We start from the raw sequence: 23,251 nt of genomic DNA on the forward strand, positions 1-23,251 counted from the left end.
GGTGTAATTACCGTCTGGACTTCACTCACTTAATAGATGCATAATATTTTCTAATATGAGTATATTGTAATTTAACAATTGTTTTATTGATGAACATTAAGGTTGACCCCAGTTTTGTGGTTAGAAAAAGCACTGTAGACAATATCTTTACACATGTGTTATTACATACAATGCTTTTGAGAGAAATTCCTGAAAGTTGCATAAGTTGGTCAAAGGCTATGTATGTTTTTAAGGCTTTTATTTGAGGTATAACTTACATTAAGGAAAGTATGTAAGGATACATCTTGATAAGTTTCTGTTGGTAGGTGGAGGAAGGACTACAAAGTATCCTCCAAACTGAGAAGACACTTAAGACTGAAAAGCACAACAGGCAACTCCATACAGTTAACACAGAGTTTTATTCTGGGTAACTTACTGACAGGGTTGGTTGGATGATAATCTGGACATCGGTGCAGCTATTCCCTGAAAAGTCCGGATCTTAGCCTACAGATTTTTATAGAATGTGCAGGAGGGCATTTTAGTCTTAGTGAGATCAGAGGGCTTGCAGGCGCTTAATTGACAGCTAACCTTTAACAGACCTTGTGGTGCCATCTGTACTTCAGGAGAGGGAATGACTGTTACCTCTAACAGATTCATGGGAGGCCAAAGCAAGCCTCCTTGGCGGGCATTTCTGAGGGATGTATATTAATCTCCAAGGGGTCAGGAACACATAGCCCCAAGAGAGATCATTGAGCGAGCAGATATGAGCAAGATGAAAGACTAAAGGTAGAGTCAGTATTTTCAACTCTCCTACAGTTTCATAGAATACACATACCTAAGTGTCTATGTTAAGAGATCAGAGTATTGCCAGCACCCTTAGAAATCCCTCTCAGACCTGCCAGTCAGGACCCCTGTCTTCAACAGCAAAACAGAACAAAACAAAACTTGAAAAAAAAAAATCTGATCTGTGATTAGCTTACTTTTAATTTTACCTGGTTTGGTTCTTTATATGAATGGGCTTACACAGTAGTCTCTGGGATGTGTCATGTCTGAATATTAAAATCACCTAGCACTGGCAAATAGAAGATACATTTATTGATTTACTAGTGCTCAGGGGGCCAAAATGCAGAGAAGTTGTTGATTAGGAATAGCTTTGATATAAAGCGAGAGAGTAAGCAAGGAGGAACCCTTTGAGAAGGCTTTGAAGCAGCATTATAAATAGGGAGAGCCCAGTGTCAGTTCAGGAAAGGAGGGGACATTTACCTTTAAGAAGAGTTCTAGAGAGCACAGTGGAGAGGCTTGGAGGAAAGGTTGGCAGTAGGAGGCTACCAACTGACTATGTGACCTCTTTCCTGTGCGTTTCCGTTTAACAAGGACCATTTCCTTTCTTGAAATTTCCTTTTTGTTTTTTTTTTGCTGACAACACTTCTGTCATTATTTTTCTACTACCCTTTGATGATATTCCCCCCAGGGGTTTTTATTTTTTAATGCTAGCTCCTTAAGTATTTCCTGGGGTTTCTATTCTGGCTTCTTAGTCATTCACTCTTAGATTTCATCTCCTTTATCCAAGCCTGTGCTCTCCAATCCTTGGCTCAGATTGCAAAACATCTCTTCTTGGCAAAAATAATTTTAAAATATTTAAAAAAAAATCCTATCCATTTGAAAAATGAGCAAAAGATACTTTGGAGAAGATACCAAAATGCTCCCAAGACATGTAAAGAGCCCAGCAGAATGGCTAAAATTTAAAATACCAACAATACGGGGCGCCTGGGTGGCTCAGTCGGTTAGGCATCCGACTTCAGCTCAGGTCACGATCTCACGGTCCGTGAGTTCGAGCCCCGCGTCGGGCTCTGGGCTGATGGCTCGGAGCCTGGAGCCTGCTTCCCATTCTGTGTCTCCCTCTCTCTCTGCCCCTCCCCCGTTCATGCTCTGTCTCTCTCTGTCTCGAAAATGAAATAAACGTTAAAAAAAAAATTAAAAAAAATACCAACAGTACGAAGCAAGTATTGACAAAAATTGTAGCACAACTAGAACTCTCTCATTTACTTGCTTCTGAGAGTGTCCTTTGGAAAGACGTTAGTTTCTATTAAAGATGTAGCTGTATATTTTATTTATACAGATCTTCCTGGACTGATGATGGAGTTCTGTCCCAATAAGCCCATTATAAATTGAAGATACCATAAGTCTAAAATGCATTTAGTACACAGAACTTACTGAATGTCATAGCTTACCCTAGCCTACCTTAAATGTGATGAGAACACATTAGCCTACAGATGGGCAAAATCACCTAATACTATTCTAAAAGTGAAAAACAGAATGGTCATATGGTTTCAGAATGGCTGTAAGTCTATGAGTTGTTTACCCTGTGATCACGTGGCTGACTGGGAGCTATAGTTGCTGTTGCCCAGCGTCACGTGAGAGTATCGACCATATATTGAAAGCCCAGGAAAAGATCAAAATTCAGAATTTGAAATGTGTTTTCTACTGAATGTGTATTTGCTTTCACACTATTGTAAAGTCAAAAAATTATGAGTTGAACCATTTGTGAGTTGGGACTGTCTGTATATCTTGTGATGTAGCAGTTTTACTTCTGAGCATATCCTCAAGAGAAATGAGTTTTTATGTGTACCTTTCTATGCTATGTGCAAGAATTATTTTAGCACCTTAATTTGTAATAGATAAAAAATGGAAACAACCCAAATATTCATGAACAGTAAATTGGGTAAGTAAATTGTGGTACAGTACATAACAGCAACGAAAAATAACTGATTTACAAAGGATGTGAATTAATCTCACAGACATTGTTAAATGAAAGAAGTCAGACACAAAAGAATACATCGAGTGGGCAAAACTAATAAATGCTCATAAAAGTTAAAATAATGGTAGAGGCGCCTGGGTGACTCAATCAGCTGGGCGTCTGACTCTTGATTTAGGCTCAGGTCATGATCTTGAGGTTTGTGAGACTGATGATCCCTGCGTTGGGCTCTGTGCTGACAAGGCAGAGCCTGCTTGGGTTTCTCTCTCTTCCTTGTACATGCGAGTGGGGGAGGGACAGAGAGAGGGTGACACAGAATATGAAGCAGGCTCCAGACTCTGAGGTCTGAGCACAGAGCCCGATGCCAGGGCTTGAATCCATGAACCCCAAGATCATGACCTGAGCTGAAGTCAGATGCTTAACTGACTGAGGGACCCAGGCACCTCGTCTCTCTCTCAAAATAAGTAAACATTTTTTTAAAAGTCAGAATAGTGGTTAGAATGGGGGCTTTTGGGGTCCTGGGGCTCTTGATCTGAGTGGTGGCTACACAGGTCTGTATATACATAAAAATTCATCAAGTTGGACACTTAAAATTTGTGTACTTTTCTGTGTAAGTTACATTTTAAAAAAGTGATAGGCTGGGTTGCTTGACTGACTCAGAAGAGTGTGCGACTCTTAATCTTGGGGTTATTAGTTTGAGCCCCACAAAGGGTGTAGAGATAACTTAAACAATAAAACTTTGGGGCGCCTGGGTGGCTCAGTCGGTTGAGCGCCTGACTTCGGCTCAGGTCATGATCTCGCAGTCCGTGAGTTCAAGCCCCGCATCGGGCTCTGCTGACAGCTCAGAGCCTGCAGCCTGTTTCAAATTCTGTGTCTCCCTCTCTTTCTGACCCTCCCCCATTCATGCTGTCTCTCCCTGTCTCAAAAATAAATAAATGTTAAAAAAAATTAAAAAAAAATAAAACTTTAATAGGATTTTTAAAAAGTTTACTTTGAGAGAGTGGATGCATGTGTGTGTGAGCTTGGGAGGGACAGAGAGAGGGAGAGGAAGAACCCTAAGCAGGCTCTGTGCTAACAGCAAGGCTCAATCTCATGAGCTATGAGATCATGACTTGAGCTGAAATCTAGTCTGACACTTTACTGACTGAGCCACCCACACGCCCCAATAAGTAAAACTTAAAAAAATTTCATCTTAGAGACATCTGGCTGGCTTAGTTGGTAGAACATGTGACTCTTCATCTCAGGGTTGTGAGTTCAAACCCCACATTGGGCATGAGGCCTACTTAAAAAAAAAGGTCAAAAAATACGTATGTATATATAAAAGTGATAGGTTTTCAAATCTGACATAAAACCATCTTTTTCAAAGTGTAGACCATAAACTCTTTTTGTGGTCTGTAATGGGATGAGCTTGCATCAGAATGTAAATCAAATATATTACTAAGTCTACTTAGTAATACCAAGTACTTAGTAATAATAAGTACACCGAACTGTTTTGTTCAGCCATTTTGTTTGTTTTTAATTAAGACTGCTTTGATGAGGGAGCAGTACATTGACATAGTTTTGTTCAAACTCTGTTTCACTGGAGACCAACACTTTCAGCAGACTGGTTTAGGCTGTATGACGATTTAACAATTTAATTCTATCAGAGGGGCACCTGGGTGGTTCAGTCAGTTGATTATCAGACTCTGGATTTTGACTCAGGTCAAGATCCCAGAGTTGTAGGATCAAGCCTCGTGCCAGCGTGGAGCCTGCTGAAGATTTTCTCTCTTCTTCTGCCCCTCTCACCCACTCCCATGCTCTCTCTGAAAAATTAATTCTATCAGATATATAGTATATTGACGGGGAAGAAGGAGGTGAGTGGCAGGGGTTATATAGTGCCAGAAGTGTGGAAGGACTTTTGTCATTTTTGACCCTGTAGCATCTGAATTCCTGTTCCATATTTCTGGAATTCCTTTATGGCTTTGGTAGGAGGCAGAATCTGTAACTATAGTCAGGTAGATTTGGCCAAGCAAATGCCATCAGTATGGACAGCAACTCAGGAGCCAGTGAGGCAGAAAAGTGAGAACTGGCAGACTGTTCTATTCTGGGAGGGCGGGGGTGGGGGTGGGGGGCAGTAGCAGTTGCAGTGATGTCTTCTCAGGACCAATTCTGCCCCAGTATTGGATGTCTTTCCTGGCTCTGTGTAGCCTATATATCAGTTATCTGTTATATACATTATTATCTACTATATATCTTTTCATAAAAATATTTTCTACTTAAATTACTCATAGTGGGTTTTTATTGCTTCCAACTAAGAAACCTGGCTGGAAAAAAAAAATCATTAAAAAAATACTGTACTATTTATTTAAAGCTGATCACAACAAAATTTGTTTTCTCTTAAGTAAACTACATGCAAAGTTTTAAAATGTTTTAGACTAGACTTTGTGAGACATGTTGCAGACAGCAAAGATTCTAAATAACAATTATTTCATTTTAGTATTTGCATTTTAAAATTTTAGTGTGCTTATTGGACCATGTGCTGCTATGTATGCCTGGAGTACTTGAAATGCAAATTTGGAGAGACTTTGCCATCTAAATGCTTGGCTGGATTAAGCGCCTAATTAGGATGGTTTTTCAACAGGTTGGAGTAAGCATGCAATCGGTGAGTGCTCCAAATTAATTTTTAAAATCCAGACACTTGTATGTTTTAAGATTTTTTTCTGAGTGAAATAAATCTATATATGACCAACATTTTAAATTCAATATGTTTATTTTAGTCATAGAAGTGAATCTTTACCTAGCATCCTAAGTACTGGAGTAACATTCTGGGTTAAAATGAAAGTTTTATTGAAATTTTATTGAAAATGTACCAATATTCATGTGACTGTTAAGAGCAATGCATTTGTTAGTAGGGAGGAAAGAAATACATATATATATATATGAATAAAATATGTTTGACTAACACTTGACAACCCTGAATGTTGTGTGTAGAACTATTAATATTGAATGCTGTTATAATGTGGTTTATCATACAACTGTTTAAAGTAAAAGGTAAGTCATGTCTCTGAAAATATAACAACTATAGATATGAAGAAAAAATTAGTATAATATTCTATGCCAAAGAGGTTAGTTCTGATCTTGATTTTTGAAGTGTTTTCTACTGATACATATTTTTTATTTTTAGATCCAGTGTAAAGTTATTAGAGCAGTGGTTCTGCTAGGTGTATTTTGTGGAATATTTGTTTTTCATTTTCAAATTCAAAGTTTTTCATCTGTAATGTGAAATTAAATTTTGTTTGTTAAAGATATAGGCAGGTTACATAAATTGATTATGGGTATACTTTTTAATACACTACTTTTGCTCCTGTTTTTATTTTGTGTTTTCTCATGTCTTATTAAGAGAAAGTTAAACTTTAAATCCCCCAACCCCTCAACATTACATCTGTTTTCTTTGGAGATAAAAAGCAAAGAACCAAATAAAAATACCTTTTTTAAATATCTGCATAATTTTAAGATTATTAGTTTGAGGATAAGCAGTAGGAAAATGGTTTGTGAAGTTAATACTATTTTCATCTTTTTCAGTTACATCTTTCTCTGTTTTGGACTTCACTTAAAGTAGCTATATACTGTGTTTCTCATTTGTTATTTACCACCATTTGGCTGTATAGAGTAGATTAACATTTCAGTACCGACAGCAAAATAATTTCTGTTGCTTTCAGAAAGATGGGAGGCTTTCGTAACTTATAATTCCCAAGAAGTCACGCTTTATAATTTATGTTTCTTATTTATTTCCAATTTTAGTAAGAATTACAGTTTAGTGGCGGGGTGCCAGACTGGCTCAGTCAGAAGAGCATGCAGCTCTTGATCTCAGGGTCATGAGTTCAAGCACCACGTTGGGCATAGAGATTACTTAAAAATGATAATTTTTTTAAAAAGTGTAATTTAGAGGAAAGATATAGGTCCTTGATTCAAACAACTCCAGGTCTGAAATTGGTCTCTGCCAGTTACTTTCTTCATCTACAAATTACAGATAGGAACCACTACTCTAGAGTTAGCCTGTGGATTAAAGGACTGTATGTAAGACAGCTACTTCAGTGGCTTGTACATACTATAGCTACATTCAGTAATGGTTAATTTTCCATAGTTTTGCTCTGTCACTCACTCCCATTCCTGGCCCAGGTCAGGTGAATGTGACTAACGCTGATGAAGCCAAAGTGTTTAGTTTCAGGAACAGATAACAAACACACTTTCTTTAGCTTGTTCGTTTAATTTAGCTTTGTTCATTTGAGGGGTAAAATGTGTGCCTTTCATCAAAAAATGGACCAGGTAACAGAACATTAACTTATTCCCTGTATTGTAATCACAGTTAAGGGCTCTTCCTATTAATAGTAACTGAACAAGATTTTATTTTCTAAATGTTTATTTTGAGAGAGAGAGAGTCAGTCAGTCCCTAGCAGGCTCTATGCTGTGAGCGCAGAGCCCGATGTGGGGCTTGATCTCACAAACCGTGAGATCATGACCTGAGCTGAAATCAAGAGTCAGTTGCTTAACTGAGACACCCTGGAGACCCCCAAAATTGTTTTTGTATGTAGTGTATAATCATCAACTTTAATGAGTTAATTGAAAATCTATATAAAAACAAGTCCTTTTTCTAACATAAAGCAGTTTGATCCTTGGGAGTTATTTAGTTTCTAAGACCTCTTAGTGTGCTGCCTAAGTGTAAGGAAGTGTATAGTCTACCAAGATTTTGCTTTTGGACATCTGAAAATAAAACTTTTTAGTTCCCTCTTTTAGTAATAAATACACATTTTCCCATTGGTTGGATAATGAACTTGATACTAATCAAAGTATTCCAAGAGCAGAAACTACCTTCATCTTTACATGTTTTATCTTCTTAAAAAGAAAAAAAGAAGCTTTGAGATTAGGGATTTGTTTTTGCCATTAGAACAACCGGTGATGATTAGCTCTTTGTATTTCACTGTACATATCAGCACCACTGTATGCAATAGCTATCACTGATTGGTTCACTATACCTAGTTCTTTTGCATAAATTATGTACGTTCACCAAACATTTTTTGTTTTACAGGTATAACCACAGTTCTAGCAGATTACTAATTTGCATTAGTAATGTATTTCCAGTAATAACTTAAGAATTATAACCTTGTTTTCCTTTTGTGCTGTGGAGGAAGAAGGTGAATGTGGCTAGGAGTTTAGAGTAAGGAAGAAGAGACTTGAGGAAAGTCTTATCTTTAATTGGGGATTTTGAAATTGTTAATAGAGTTTCATCTTCCTATCTCTACCCCTTCTCCCCAATACACACTTTGGATTTTCCACTGGCTCCCTTGGAGTTAAGGATTTGTACTGTGTTGCATCCTAGACTACTTGAAATTTTGATTAATGATACAGACTTTCTTCCAGAAAAATACTGTGTATGCACAAAATTTTGCATGTAATTTCAGGGATATGTGGCCCTCACAATAATGACCTTTGTGTTAATATGAAATAGCTTATCTTGAGAAAAATCTGTTTGTTTAGAATTAAATTTGTACTTTTTCTGCTAAATGCTACCTCTCAAATAGTAATATAGATTAAACTAGTCTATAACAGATGAATTACCACATAAAATTTGAGTACAGTCATCATGATGAGACAGATGATAGCTTCAGATTCCAAGCTCACACTTCAACACTTCTACAATAGCATTTCACAATGTTAAAAAAGAACAAATTGCTTTCTTGTTGTCATCCTCCTCCTTGCTGTCATCACTTTCAAACACTGTTGCTAAATGTTATGGACTGTCATTACTAGACCCAGACATGCAAACACACATGCACACAGATTCATGATTAGATTATTTGTCAGTAGTCATTACAAATAAAGCAAAGCAGAGCTTTTCTGTTTAATAACTATTTAATAATTTTCTAATGGAATTGAATTTTTATTTCTTAAATCAAAGTATCTAGCAGTGGCAGTTTTCTCCTTCCCCCTCTCTTACATCTGAAAAAATACTAATAGCAATTTATCTTTAGAGGAAGTCTTCCCTTCTCCAGTATACTGACAAGACAACAGTTCAGCCACCAGTTAGGGTAGGAGATACACTTGGGCCTTACAGTCTCCCAGTGCACAGATGGTGACTTTTCAGTACCATCTGTTCATTATTTCTTCACAGCCATTTACAATTTCTCCCACTCCATGAGGGCTGAATAGAAAAAATAAAGTAGGACCTAGTTTTAGAGTTCCTGAAAGTTAGCTGCTCTTTCCCCTCACTTTTTCCTACAGTTGAGTAAAGGTTTTATGACTCTTCTTCTTTCTCAATATTCCAGTCATTAGCTTACATAGACCTTTCTTCATATCTCTGGTGCTACATGCCGTGCAATTCCCAGGTAACAGAAAAGCATTGTTAGTCTACTGCATATACTTGAAAAAAATCACATAAAGCGATCTGTTTTTATTTCCTTTAACTTTGTATAAAAATCCTGAGTAGTCTACTTAGTCCTTATAAGTAAAAGCTGAATCTCTGGCCACCTTCACTTGTAGAAGTCACCTGGTAGTCTTTCCTCCTGATATTAAGCAGATGGGAAGATAATAGTTGAAACTTAGCCCTGAAGCATGCATAGCAAGGAATGCTAAAAGTTGGCAGAAACATTAGTCCCTGACCTTGGCAAATCCTTTTCAAATTTTTCTTTGTGAGCTTTTTGTCCTCTTCATCTCCAGTTAAGATCTTGCTTACTGGAGGCATGGGAGGTTAACTTTAGACTCTTAATTGTCACATTGTGATGCATAAATAGTGTTCCACTGCTCTGGCATCATAGGAGAGTTTTGACTTGTGACTAAATACAAGATTCAAGAGGAGAATGATTGAATGGTATAGTTGCTATTGCCCTGTGGATTTCTTTTTATAAGATTAAGACCTATGAACATGTATAAGGTAGAGTTTGCTTAAATACGGTTTTAGAATTACTTGTCCATGAACTTATTTTTCCTTGGCCTCTTATGTTGAATTTGTAAAACTGTGATGCTTCCCATTTTTCTCCAGTCAGATATTTTTCTTCTCTTAGTCCTCTTGTGTTATTAACACTATTCGTATGATAATCCTCTGTATGATCATTGGTGTGAATGATTCGGATTCCTGAATTCCCTTCTAAGCTTCACAGTAGCTTCGCCTCTTATATTCTTTATTTAATATTCATATTTCAATATCGATCTAGTCTTATCTTTCTACTGACCTATTTTCCAGTCTGTGCCATCTTTTCAGTTTATATTTCCAAGGTAAGAGTTACAGTTTTTACTGGTTGTGGTAGCCAGTGTAGGTTCTAATACTTTCTGGAACTCTCAGGTGATAGTGAAACTCTGAACATATTAGTGGTGAATTATATAAAAGCTGAGGCATATTCTGGAGGTATTATATATACCCCCACGATCCTCACATTGAGTCATACTGTTATCTGTAATTGGATTTGGTTGCTAAAAATCTAAGAAGTCAGGTTACTTCTATGCTCATTTTACAAGTTGTGCGTGCTTTTAGAATGGTTTAAATGTCTAATTTGGGTTATGTGTTGGAGCCAGTGCTGTTTACTTTATTTCTTCCTTGGTCATATTGCATATGTTAAGGTGATTCCATTCTTTAAATTAGAATGGCCATGGAGTGACTTTAAAAAGGGGTCAGTGTCTGTTGCTCAGAATACATGCCAGCCTATTTGGTATTATTTAGTTTAAGGATATGATTGAATGTTAAAATTTAATGAATTAAGTATAATGATCATATCATTCTCATTCTCTTCTTTTTAAATTGCTTTTAATAGCATACCACCTGTCTTTGCCTCTCTGCCCAGGCTTTCAAGTATAGCACTCAAAACGGATAGTTTTTCTCTTTAAGGAAAAATCATATACTTGGGGAGAAGTTTCCAGGTACTTTATAATGATTTAACATTCTACATGTGTGTTTTTTTTTGTTTGCTTTCTGCTTTGGGAGTTTGTTTTTGTTTTTGCATTAAGCATAGCATAATGTCCTGAGTGTATTGTGATTTCACGTGAGAAATTCTGCTCATTACGGTCACTCACTACAAGCCCACCTAGTACCTTTGTGTAAATTGGGAAAAGACACCTTTTCCCTGGGGATAAGGCCTCTCAAGAAGATACAGTGTAGCTGAATTTTAACCCACACTCCCCCTTGACCAGACATTCTTGTGTAGCAAAAAATGAAGCACCCTGAATGGTACAAATTCAGATTCTGAACTTTGTACTGATTTGGATTTGTTTTGAAAAGTCCATTATAACAAACACTCACGGTTTTAAAAAATGTATATGTATTTAAAATTCTAAAACTTTAAAAAATATAGCAGAGATGATAAAAATTGTTTCCTTTGCAGAATAGTATGAAAACATAGTGAAAATGCGAAGTTTTTACTCCAAATGTAATTCTGTTTTACAATTATTATTCTTCTGTATTTTTTATATAATGCCTTAAATTAAACCTTATTGTGTTAATTATAACCAGCTATATATATATATATATGTATTTTTTTTAACTTTTACTTGAGAAATATTAGCTCATTTCCCATAACATTTAAAGCATTCTGATTCCATAATTAATGTGTGAATATTTTGTTAAATTAACTGTCCAGTGCTTTGTAGTAACAGTTTTATTACCTTTGTAATTAAACTTTGGTTTTTCCTATTTCCTCAGGTACTTTGGTCTGGGAAGCCATATGGTTCATCTCGAAGTATCGTAAGGAAAATTGGTACTAATTTATCTCTGATCCAGTGTCCGAGAGTTCAGTTTCAGGTACTATATTTTATATGTTTCAAAACTTAATATGTGCATTAGAAATACAAGTAGGCAAGACAGCTTTAAAAGTATTTTAGAACCTTTCCCCCATTGATGCTGCTACCAATAAAAGACAATAAAACTATAGTAAAGTCTTTCTGATTTTACTTCCTCTGTGAAGTGATTATTCAAGCTTTTTAAAGCTCTTTAAGACATTTATCCTTCTTAAGAATACACATACTAAGATTTAGAAGCATATCATAAGCCAAGTAGTTGTTAATTCCCAGGTGACCTTGGGCATGGCCTTATGTGACTTTAGAGGGGCTTCAGGTACCACCATTGTTTTCTTTAGTTATTATACCTTCTTATCTGGACAGCCACTCTGTTCCCCTAGTTTATTTTTAGATGTATCTGTGGATGCCTTGTAAGGTGCTTTCTCCGTCCTAGGTTTAAAGCTTAGCATTAATTGTAGGAACCATTGCCTGGACAACGACAGTGTCAAGACAAAGAGGTAATTGTGGTTCTCTGAATGAGATAACAGGGAAACCCTGAATTGGGAATACTTTAGAATGCTTAGGTCTTAGTAACCTCTGATAGCACCAAATTGAGAGCAACTCTACTCTTTGCTCGGAGACAAATTGTTATTTTTGTGATTTGGGCTTTGTTCCTTTTTGTTGTTATAGTGTTAGACATGTTCTTGTTTTTCAGTAATTCTTCACAACAGTAATACTACAAAACCTTTCAGTTTGACATTTAAGAATATAGAGTTCAGCAGATATCTACACCAGTTTTAAATAATAATGGATTAGCATGCGAAATGTGGAAGATGTATTTAATTCATAATCCAAAGCTCAGAAGTGCCCCCTGAAAGCTTATTTGATATTGTCTTACTCATAAATCAGCACTCCTGGCAGATAGAGGTAAAAATCTGTTCCTAAGTAAGTGGTAGAAATTAGCATTTGTTCAGGTTGACTAACAAGGTTGTTCATTGTTGTGCTCATTCATAATCCTGCTTGCATATTGACTGGCAAAACTTTTGTGCATCAATCTAGAAATTGACAGATTGGAACTTTCCAAGAAGTAATTTTTTTTTTTTCATCAATTTATAGGCTTTAAAAAAATAAAATGAAGAAATCTCTGGTGGTAATTCTCAGGCACAATTTCTGAGAATTCAGTTAGACACAAATTGCTGATTGCTTCATTTGCCAACTTCCTTCAAATAACTGTTGTGTTAACTGAGGCTTATTAACTTTTTTCTGATTGCTCAGTTCTATTAAAATTTTCTTTTTGTCCATTTATGTGTCTACTTAACCTAGTTGCAGGAGAACTTGGTACAGCATTTGTGTTCATGTAGCTAGAGATATATAGAAGGAGATGAAGATAATTTAGCATTTTTTAGTAACAACCCAAATCTGCCTTGATAGTTACTGGGCTGAAATACCAGAGCCAAGTATAGTTTCTTGGAGAGATTCTTTTTCTCATTGTTATTAGTCGCTTAAAGGGTATGAGCAGGATTAAGAATACTAGATTTAGTACAGGAGCTGAATTTGAGTAAAGGTGGATAAACATAGGAGAGTAAGATCAGAGAAATACTGGTGACCTACTTGAGAATATAATGGAAGACAGAAGACATTTGTTTATAATGAGACTTTAACTTCCAGGTGGTTTTATAGCATACTGAGTCTTTTTAAATTCAAGGTCAATATTAAAGTGAGTGTTTTATGTGCTAGTTAGATATTTTAAATCTGCTATTATTCCTTTGTATCCTCTATTATTTTTTAACTACATCTATCAGAAATGTAAAAATGTGGAATTTTAAAAACCATGCAATTTAGAGTAATAAAGTTGAAAATGCATTTTTGCTATTTTTCTGGCTCATTTGAGGATTTGATAGGGAATATATTTGGACTGTCTAGGAGCCCAGCATGAGTAAATTCTATAGAAAGTGAGGACCACAGTTGGACCCCGGGAGAGTAGACACCATTTTAGGGCCATATTCAGGAGACAAAAATTGAAATGGATTAAACTTGAGAATAGGGCATTCCTGGGTCAATTCAGAAGCAGGAGTTAGGTAGTCAAAACCAGTCCCTCTGACGTTCTGGGTGATTTCAGTCTTTTGGAAGATTTGTCTGAAACTTAGCAATGTATATTCTTTACTTCCTATATTCCTGTTGACTTTGAGTTCCATTTCTTTTCTACCGCCCACACTCATAGGTAACACCTCGACTCTGTCACCCTCAAAACAATTTTACCTCTGAAATCTTAAAGTTCAGTATAGTTCCTTCCAGATCATACCATCTTTTCACTGTTACCAGCTGACCCATATATTTGTAGACAAGTAATGATAGGCAAGATGGGTGCATTACTTTTTGTCGTGAGGGTTAGACAAGATAATCCTTGTAAAGCTCTGAATATAATAACTGGTACATAATTAGGGCACAGAAAAAGCGTGCTAGTGGTGGTGATTTTATTATTATTATTGCCACCTGACAGTTGAATAGCAAATTAACTTGCTTGCTATTCAAATAATTCACCTCCTGATTTTATAAATTAGACTTACAGAGTCACAAATCAGAACAGAGACCAACACATTTATTTACACCTTAATCCAGTTAATAGGCACAATAAATTTTGGGCTGGGAATAAAATATGGTAATAAGTGTAAAAAGCAAAGCGTTGCTTTGCTTTGTTACTTGAAGGAGACTTGCCTGTAACCCCATAGCCTTTCCCAGTCCGTTTTGTGAGTGCTAGACATGAGTTGGCTACTTTAGACTCAAAACAAGATCTCTAGACCCTTCATAATTTAGTTATTTTAAATTAAGCTTTTTATATATTTTTTGATATTTATTTATTTTTGAGAGAGTGTGTGCACAAGCGGGGGAGGGGCAGAGAGAGAGAGAGAGAGAGAGAGGTAGAGAGAGGTAGACACACAATCTGAAGCAAGCTCCAGGCTCTGAGCCATCAGTGCAGAGTCCGATGAAGGTTTCAAACTCACGAACGAATGAGATCATGACCTGAGCCAAAGTCAGACACTTAACACCCCCTGAGCCAAAGTCAGACGCTTAACCCCAGCTGAGCCACCCAGGTGCCCGTCATTGTAATTTTGATTTTCATTTCCCTGGTGATGAGTGATATTGAGCATCTTTGCATGTGTCTATTGGCCATCTGTATATCTTCTTTGGAGGAATGTCTGTTTATATCTTCTGCCCATTTAAAAAAAAATTTTTTTTTTAACATTTATTCATTTTTTGATAGTGTGAGTGGGGGAGGGGCAGAGAGAGAGGGAGACACAGAATCCAAAGCAAGCTCCAGGCTCTGAACCGACAGCACAGAGCCCGATGCAGGGCTTGAACTCACGGACCGTGAGATCATGACCTGAGCTGAAGTCGGACACTTAACTGACTAAGCCACCCAGGCGCCCATCTTCTGCCCATTTTTAATTAGATTATTTGTTTTTTGGTTACTGAGTTGTATCAGCTCTTTACATATTTTGATTGCCCTTTATTGGATATGTCATTTGCAAATCTTCTCCCATTCAGTGGGTTGCCTTTTAGTTTTGTTTCTTTCTTTTTGCTATGCAGAATCTTTTTATTTTATTCTGGTAGACCCTTCACATTTACTTTTAATTGAAGAAAAATAAACTTCCCTTGGCCTTTTTATACCTTTCAGATAAGTACATTTCAACCTTGAGTCACAATTACACACTTCTGGCCATAAGCATTTTGTATATTTGGATATTATAGCCCCCTTGGGGGTAGGAACCCAGATTAAGACAAAGAGAGAGTAGGTTGTTGTTTTTTTTTTTTTTTTTTTTTTTCCTCCTAGTACTTATTCCAGCTTCATGAAACCAAAAGAAAATTCAGATAATGGAGGAACTGGAGAAAGCAGTGAACTCTGGAAGATTGGGAGGAATGGGGTGCAGAAGTTATAACTTGCAGTGGTTCTCGATACTTTTTGCATATTTAAATCACCAGGAGCTTTCAAAATATTCATTCTCCGGCCCCATCTTGCAAAGTAGTTTTGTATGCCCACCTTCCCTGCAAAAACACAGAGCTTTTGAAGAATATAGGTCCTACTCAAAGCTCACTAAATCAGAATTTCATACATTTGTGGGTTTTTTTGTTTTGTTTTATGAGGAGCTTCTTATGCAGCTGAGGTGAAAACTTCAGGCACGTATTGTATTTTAGCATTTTGCTAGGGAAAATTTTCCTTAAAGCAGTAACAGAATTATCTATTGACAGTTACAAAAGTAATCGTTACAAAAGTACTTTGGGGGTGCATTTTTATAAATTTTAAATTGAATGAGTTAAACATGGAACCAAAAGCAGCTTATTGGGGTGGTAAATATTACATATGAAAAAACCTTAAGGCAAAAAAAATTAAAGGTAATCTTGAGTACTACCAGAAAAAGTGGGGTGGGCCACTTGGCAGTGGGTATAGAAGTTGGACTTTCAGCTTTTGTAACTGACAGACTTCTGGGTAATTTAACTTGGACCACCTTTTTTCCTTGTGGAAACCCTGCCCACTCCTGTTTTCTGGGGTTGCTAGGAGTTGTTGGAACTGCAGAGGTAATGTTCTGTAAACAAACAAATAATGAATGGAATTCTACTAAAGTTCACACCCCGTGACAAAATCTGGAAGTAAAATAGCCACTTGTCACAGCCCATCTTTATTTAGCAAATAAACTTGAAATCTACATTATTCTAGGGGCTGTTGATCAATGGTGGACCAAAAAGACATGATCTCTGTCCTTATTGGGATTTGATTCAGTGGGAAAGATATTTAACAAGTAAATATTCTAATAGACATATAGTTTATACTAAATGCTGTGAAGGAAAACATAGTATAGCATGGGGCAGGATAATAATTGGTGGTTTGTCTGGAAGGCGCCTTTGGAGGAATGACAGGTAAAGATTAGAAAGAACCAGCTCTTCACAGTTGGGGTAAGGGGTGGAGTTGGTGGAAGAGAGAATATGTGCATAGATTCTGGAACAGGCAAGACAGAAGTTATAGTTTGAGGAGCCGAGAGAAGGCTGGTGGGACTTCATGTGGTCTGGTGGTCTTTGGTGTCTGAGCCATGTGAAGGTAAGTGCCTGGATTAATACTAAAACTAACTGTTAAACTTAACACATTTTTGTTCAGTTACTCTTCAGTATTCTGGAATATGCTAGCATGTGATGTCATACTCTATGTGATGTTAAAACTTCTTGGTAATTTTCGCTCTCAAATGGCCATTAAGAACGAGATGCAGATACAGTATTATGTTTGATAAATTTGGTAGTGTGGCACTGTAATTTGAAGTGTAACTCTAAACAATGAACGATTGTGATGTTTTATTCATTCTCAGTAATTGATTTCTTAGTTTCTCCAGGGGATCCTGTTACTTACCTTCTTAGGTTATTTTGAGAGAGAGACACATTTCTCTCCCTTTGTCTCTCTGATGTCTTTCCTGTCCCTGTTCCCTCCTCACCTTCTCTTCCTACCCTACCTCAATTTAGGTGCATGAAGAGAAAGCTTTAATAAATGCTTGCTTTTTAAAAAGTGACATTCTACTCAGAAACATGAGTGGCTGAGTCTTGGCCAGAATATTGGATTTAGTGTTCTTTACACAGGTATATTGTGTGGCCTGTTGGTGTCACTGTATGTGACTATATTAAAATATACAAATTTTGCTTTCAGTTTTTCTAACTATGGCAAGAATTAGTAGAAAAAGAATTAAATCTGTTAGTAAAAGTGCAGAGATTTTTATTTTAAAAAGTTAAAGATTATTATTTTGCTGTGCTGCTTTTAATGCATGTTTTGCATTGGAATATAAACAAATGGTGGAAAATAGACTGAGTCTATTTACTATTATACCCTTTTTGGCAAGAAACCGAGAGAATCCTGGTTCCTAGTACCAGTGTATTTATTTTATGAAAAGTCACATTAGGACAAAATTAGCTCTTCTAATATTTTATTCTAAGTATTTCAATTTTTATACAAGCTGTGTATTTTTCTTTCATGCATTTTATTAAATCATTTGTCTTGGTATAGTTGGTATAGTTTTACATTATCAGAATATTTAAAATTATCTAAAGTTACTGTAGTAAAATTTTTGAAATATAATTGAATTTGGGTAATTTAAGTTGTACCAGATGTTGAATTAAACTTAAGATCAGTAAAAATAATAATGCTGCTACTGAATTTTTGCTCTGAATGAAATACTTTTCATACTTTCTGGAAGGAATTTGGATACTTACAAATCAATAAATACTAATTTTAATTTAAAATTTATAATGCCCTTGATTTTGGAAAAAAATTTTTTTCTATTCTTTCTTCACTGTGTGTTTTGTTTTGTTTTGTTTTTCCTCTGTCACAACGATAGCTATGATAGGACAGGACCTTGCTGGAACTTTCAGTAAGTTGGCTTTGTCTTTTTCAAACTTCCCATTGGTCACCCATGCATGTCAGTAGTGCCATCTAAACTGTACTTCCAACAGTTTCATGCCATCAGCCCCCTTGCCTGCACTGATGTTACCTTAACTGGTACTTAATTAAGTGAATTGTCTTTACTATTCCATTCTTTTTTATTTAAAATTTTTTAAAGTATCTATTTATTTTTGGGAGACAGAGTGCAAGCTGGGGAGGGGCAGAGAGAGGAGAGAGAGATACAGAATCTGAAGCAGGGTCCAGGCTCTGAGCTGTCATCACAGAGCTCGACACAGGGCTCGAACCCAGGAAGCGCAGGATCATGACCTGAGCTGAAGTCGGACACTTAACTGACTGAGCCAACCAGGCGCCCCTCCTATTCCATTCTTGTTACTCAGTGCGCATTTCAGCGACAACTTTATTTATTTTTTTTTAACGTTTATTTATTTTTGAGATAGAGCATGAACAGGAGAGGGGCAGAGAGAGAGGGAGACACAGAATCTGAAACAGGCTCCAGGCTCTGAGCGGTCAGCCCAGAGCCCGATGCGGGGCTCGAACTCACGGACTGTGAGATCATGACCTGAGCCGACGTCGGGCGCTTAACCGACCGAGCCACCCAGGCGCCCCTCAGTAACAACTTTAAATCTTTAAAATAAGATTAGTGTTACTGTATTTTCAGTTTTATTTTGTCTTTTGGATGAGTTTGGTTTCCCCAGGGACTTTGTTAGCCTTTTTTTTTGTTTCTTTTTTAATGGCATAAATCACTGTTATGTAGATATGTGAGTTAAATATTAAGATGACTGTTCTGTGGGGCAGGATGTCCATTAGTAATGATACAGATATGATCAATTCTGGAATTGGTTCTTGACAGTATCAGTATTTTCATCTCATTGAACATGTGTTATATAGACAGGGTATTATTTTGGTGATTACCTAGAATAATTTCTTAGTAAGATTGTAAACTAAGTCAATGGAAAATTTTTGTTTTTTTAAGTTTATGCAGAAAGCAACATTTCATGTTTAATATGTTGAAGGTACTACAGATGTAAAATTTAGATACATTGTTTGATCTTTACATTATAAAACACTCTGAAAAGCTGTCAAAAATGGGTTGATTTATGTTTTTAAATATTTGTTTTTAGAAAAGTATCATTTTTCTCCTTTTATAAACAAAAATATCTAGGAAGAAAACCAATTTTTGTAACTTTTGTGGGAAAGTAAGAAGTCTTGAGGTCAAAACTTCATTTTACTTGTCTTAAATCTACGTCACTTCCAACAAACTAGTAACTATTGAAATAAAATTTTATTTACTATCATTTTAAAAAATTAATTAGTTTAAGAGCATGAGCAAGGGAGAGGGGCAGAGAGAGAGAGAGAGAGAGAGAGAGAGAGAGAGAGAGAATGAATCCCAAGCAGGCTCCATGCTCAGGGTGGAGCCTGACATGGGGCTTGATCTCACGAGCATGAGATGATCATGACCTGAGCTAAAATCAAGAGTCATACACTTAACCGACTGAGCCACCCAGGTGCCCCTACAATTTTATTTTCTAAAATAGTTATAAACAGACTGATCTTCATGAACTAGCATCTTGATCATTCAGGTTTTACTTTTATGATCTTTCACTTGTACAGAATAGCCCATTAAATACTGTGTTCCTTCTAGGAGTTTCCACAGGGCTTGGAGACCTTTTTGTTTAAGTATCTCCATGTAATCCACTTGGAATCTCCCTAATACAATGTTATAGGAATGTTAATACATGATTCTGTTTTCTTTTGTCTTTTCTTTTTTTTTAAATTTATTTTTGAGCAAGCACAAGTTGGGGAGGGTCAGAGAGAGGATCTGAAGCAGGCTTTGCACTGACAGGCTAACAGTAGTGAGCCCAATGTGGGGCTCAAACTCACGTGAACTGCGAGATCGTGACCTGAGCTGAACGAAGTTGGACTCTCAACCTACTGAGTCACCTGGGCACCCCCATCATTCTCTTTTCAATAGTGGATAGGAATAATATTGCCAGATTTCTCTGGCTCTTAAGATCAAATGTGATGCCCATTTGAGTTATGTTAATTTAAGTTGTATGAGATACCCATTGACTGAATATCTGTGTGTTTATTGACTTATTTGGATAAATACCTAAAATGTAATGGGGGAGAAGTATAAAAATCCTTTTGATTTTTCTTTGATCGTATCCCTTGGTAATGTACTTCCTAAAGTGTTTACTTTTCTTCTCTTATGGCCAGTTATTCAAGTACATGCTTTAAAACATTTGTATTAAAAAATTTTTTTTTGTTGTTTATTTGTGAGAGAGACAGAGCATGAGCGAGGTAGGGGCAGAGAGGGAGGGAGACACAGAATCCAAACAGGCTCCAGAGCTGTCAGCACAGAGCCCAATGTGGGGCTTGAACCCACGAACCATGAGATCATGATCTGAGCTGAAGTCAGATGTTTAATCAACTGAACAACCCAGGTGCCCCTAAAACATTTGTATTTTGAAAGGCTTTTCATCTTAATTCCATTATTAGTTTTTGTTTATTTTTTGTTCTTGCCTGGGATTAGATTCTTAAATATTTACTCCTTTAATACAACTGTTTTCCCTCTTGACTGTACCTTTGTCCTGCCCAAAAGCTGTAATTTAAGGCATTTCAAATACTTGATATTCTTAGTGTGTTATTAAAATGTCAGTTTTCTAATGCCGCTTTATTAAGTTGATAACGTTAGGTAATTATGGTACCAGAATGGGTGCACATACGAGTAGCCAGTGTGTTCAATTAAAATTTTATTCATAATATTAAAGATATTTAACTGTTTCAGTATTATGTGTTTGTGTGGTATATTTTACCGTTGAGGAAGAAGCATTATTTAAGTGTAGCTTCAAAAGCCTGATCTGGCAACGATAGTATTGAGAAGGTTCAAACAAAGCATGAGTTACAGCACAACTTTTCTGATAAATATGTCAATAAGTAAATCTCTTTGGCCTTTTTAACTTTTTTCTTCATTTAAAAAGTCTGCATTTTCTTTTTTTTTTTTTTATTTTAAAAAAAAATTTTTTTTTCAACTTTTTTAAATTTATTTTTGGGACAGAGAGAGAGACAGAGCATGAACGGGGGAGGGGCAGAGAGAGAGGGAGACACAGAATCAGAAAAAGGCTCCAGGCTCCGAGCCATCAGCCCAGAGCCTGACACGGGGCTCGAACTCATGAACCGCGAGATCGTGACCTGGCTGAAGTCGGACGCTTAACCGACTGCGCCACCCAGGCGCCCCTGCATTTTCTTTTTTATTTAAACCTCAGTGTTACTAACTTTTAGGAAGTATTAATCTGATAACTTTATTTTAAAATCATTAGTCATTGGTCATCTGTCTCTGAGGCATTACACTTATAACAACACTTTAATTATCTTTCCATCTACTTTCCAAGGTAAATTTCAGAACTTGCATGCTTTTTCTTTGTATTTCAGAATATTCTGTCATTTACGTGGTTAAACTTTAGAGAATTCTATTTGTTTTGTTCTTTAATATAGTTAATACTTTAAAAATCATGATTTAAAACAATGTATTTTCAGGGGCACCTGGGTGGCTCAGTTGGTTAAGTGTCTGACTTCAGCTCATGTCATGATCTCATAGGTCATGAGTTCGAGCCCCGCGTCGGGCTTTGTGCTGACAGCCCAGAGCCTGGAGCCTGCTTCGGACTCTGTGTCTCTCTCTCTCTGCCCCTCCCTTGCTCGCGCTCTGTCTCTCTCTCAGAAATAAGTAAACATTAAAAAAAAATCTTTAAAAATGTTATCTTCAGCACTTTAACAGCATCTCTATATACGAATCCATTTAAAAATATTCCCAAATTTAGCACATATATTGCTTGCTTGTTCTTATTATTATACTTTTTTTGACTAAATCTCTTCAGAAAAATTGATTTTTTTAATGCTTAAATTCTAAAAATTTTCATAATATTTTAGGATGAACACAGGTATTTGTTGGCTTTTTTTTTTTTTTTTAAGACTTTTGTTTTGTTTTTAGTTCATTTATTTTGAAAGAGAGAATGCACACACAAGCTGGGAGGGGCATAGAGGGAGAGAGAGGGAATCCCAAACAAGTTCCACACTGTCAACACAGAGCCCCATGCTGGGCTCGAACCCACAAACTGTGAGATCATGACCCGAGCCGGAATCACAAGTAGGATGCTTAACCCACTGAGCCACCCGTGTACCCCTGTTGGCTTGTTTTTAAAGCCAATCTCATTTGACCTGTAAAATAAAAATTGAATAAAGTTAAGTTATAATTCAGAGATTGTCATAAACCTATTAGGCAACAATACAACATAACTGATGTTCTCTTTTGTGGGGACCTTCAATGGAGATGTTAGAAACTGTCCATGTGTTTGTAACACCAGAGCTGATGATTTTCCTTTGGGTGATTAAAAAGTTTTATTCTAACATTTTGGTGACAAACACCTTTCCTGTTTACAACTTATAGCTTACCAGCCCTACAACAGAATGGAGCCCTAGCCATCCAGGAGAGGATGCAGTGGTGTCTTTTGCTGATGTTGGATGGGTAGCCAACGAAGAAGAAGAATGTTCAACAAGACGAAGGTTAGTCTGGAAGGCTCTCAGGGCTTAGATGCAGTATTTATGATTTTAAAGGGTGATACATTTGCAATATTTTCTTTTAGTAGCCTAATTTGATTTCTAGTCACTAACCCAGTTATTTTTCACAAGTAGTCTTCTTTTCTGTTTATTTTAAACACTCAGTATTATAAAGTTCCTAGAGACCTATAACTGTGTCTTAAGTGCTTATGAGTTATAGAATTGCCTGCCCTTCAGAAGCTTAATATGAAACCAGAAGCAACTATCATAAATATGTTTAGATAAGTAATTAAAATGATATTATTGGGGCAGGGGAATCAGTGTGGGTCACATTAGGGACTTTGTGTAATCACTGGAGAATGCTTCCTAAAAGTTGTGTCAAGATGAGTGTGATTCAGAGGACATAATGTGTAAGAGTTAGAGAGGTACTTTCATTTATTTCAAAGAGCCTTGAATAAATTATTGACTACACTTTCAGTCTAATAAACAAGTCATGCAGCATATTTAACTCTTCATTCTTTTTTTTTTTTTTTAATTTTTTTAGTGTTTGTTTATTCTTGAGATCGAGAGAGAGAGAGCGAGCGAGCATGAGCAGGGGAGGGGCAGAGTGAGAGAGGGATGCAGAATCTGAAGCAGGCTCCAGGCTCCGAGCTGTCAGCACAGAGCCTGATGTGGGGCTCGAACCCACAAGCTGACGTTAAACCGACTGAGCCACCCAGGCGCCCCAACTCTTCATTCTTATTAGGCCTCAGAAATACAGATGTAAACTAAGACACTGCTTTCTAGGA

At 36.6% G+C, this 23,251-nt stretch overlaps 1 protein-coding gene across 5 annotated transcripts in view; it reads left to right on the top strand.

Moving 5' to 3' along the window:
* Nucleotides 1–23,251, top strand: part of MTFR1 (mitochondrial fission regulator 1) — a 63,244-nt gene that overhangs the window by 18,131 nt on the left and 21,862 nt on the right. For 3 of the 5 annotated variants that reach the window (XM_045049785.1, XM_045049786.1, XM_023248552.2), the window contains exons 2-4: nucleotides 5,233–5,375; nucleotides 11,400–11,498; nucleotides 22,354–22,469. In XM_045049785.1, coding sequence (XP_044905720.1) covers nucleotides 5,310–5,375; nucleotides 11,400–11,498; nucleotides 22,354–22,469 — 281 coding nt within the window. In that variant the 5' untranslated portion in view covers nucleotides 5,233–5,309. Of the gene's footprint in view, nucleotides 1–5,232; nucleotides 5,376–9,557; nucleotides 9,579–11,399; nucleotides 11,499–15,863; nucleotides 16,566–22,353; nucleotides 22,470–23,251 lie in introns of those variants that run through there. The other 2 variants (XM_045049787.1, XM_023248553.2) reach the window with 2 other exon arrangements.

This window comes from Felis catus, chromosome F2 (assembly GCF_018350175.1).
Source record: "Felis catus isolate Fca126 chromosome F2, F.catus_Fca126_mat1.0, whole genome shotgun sequence".
NCBI classification, from domain to species: Eukaryota; Metazoa; Chordata; class Mammalia; order Carnivora; family Felidae; genus Felis; species Felis catus.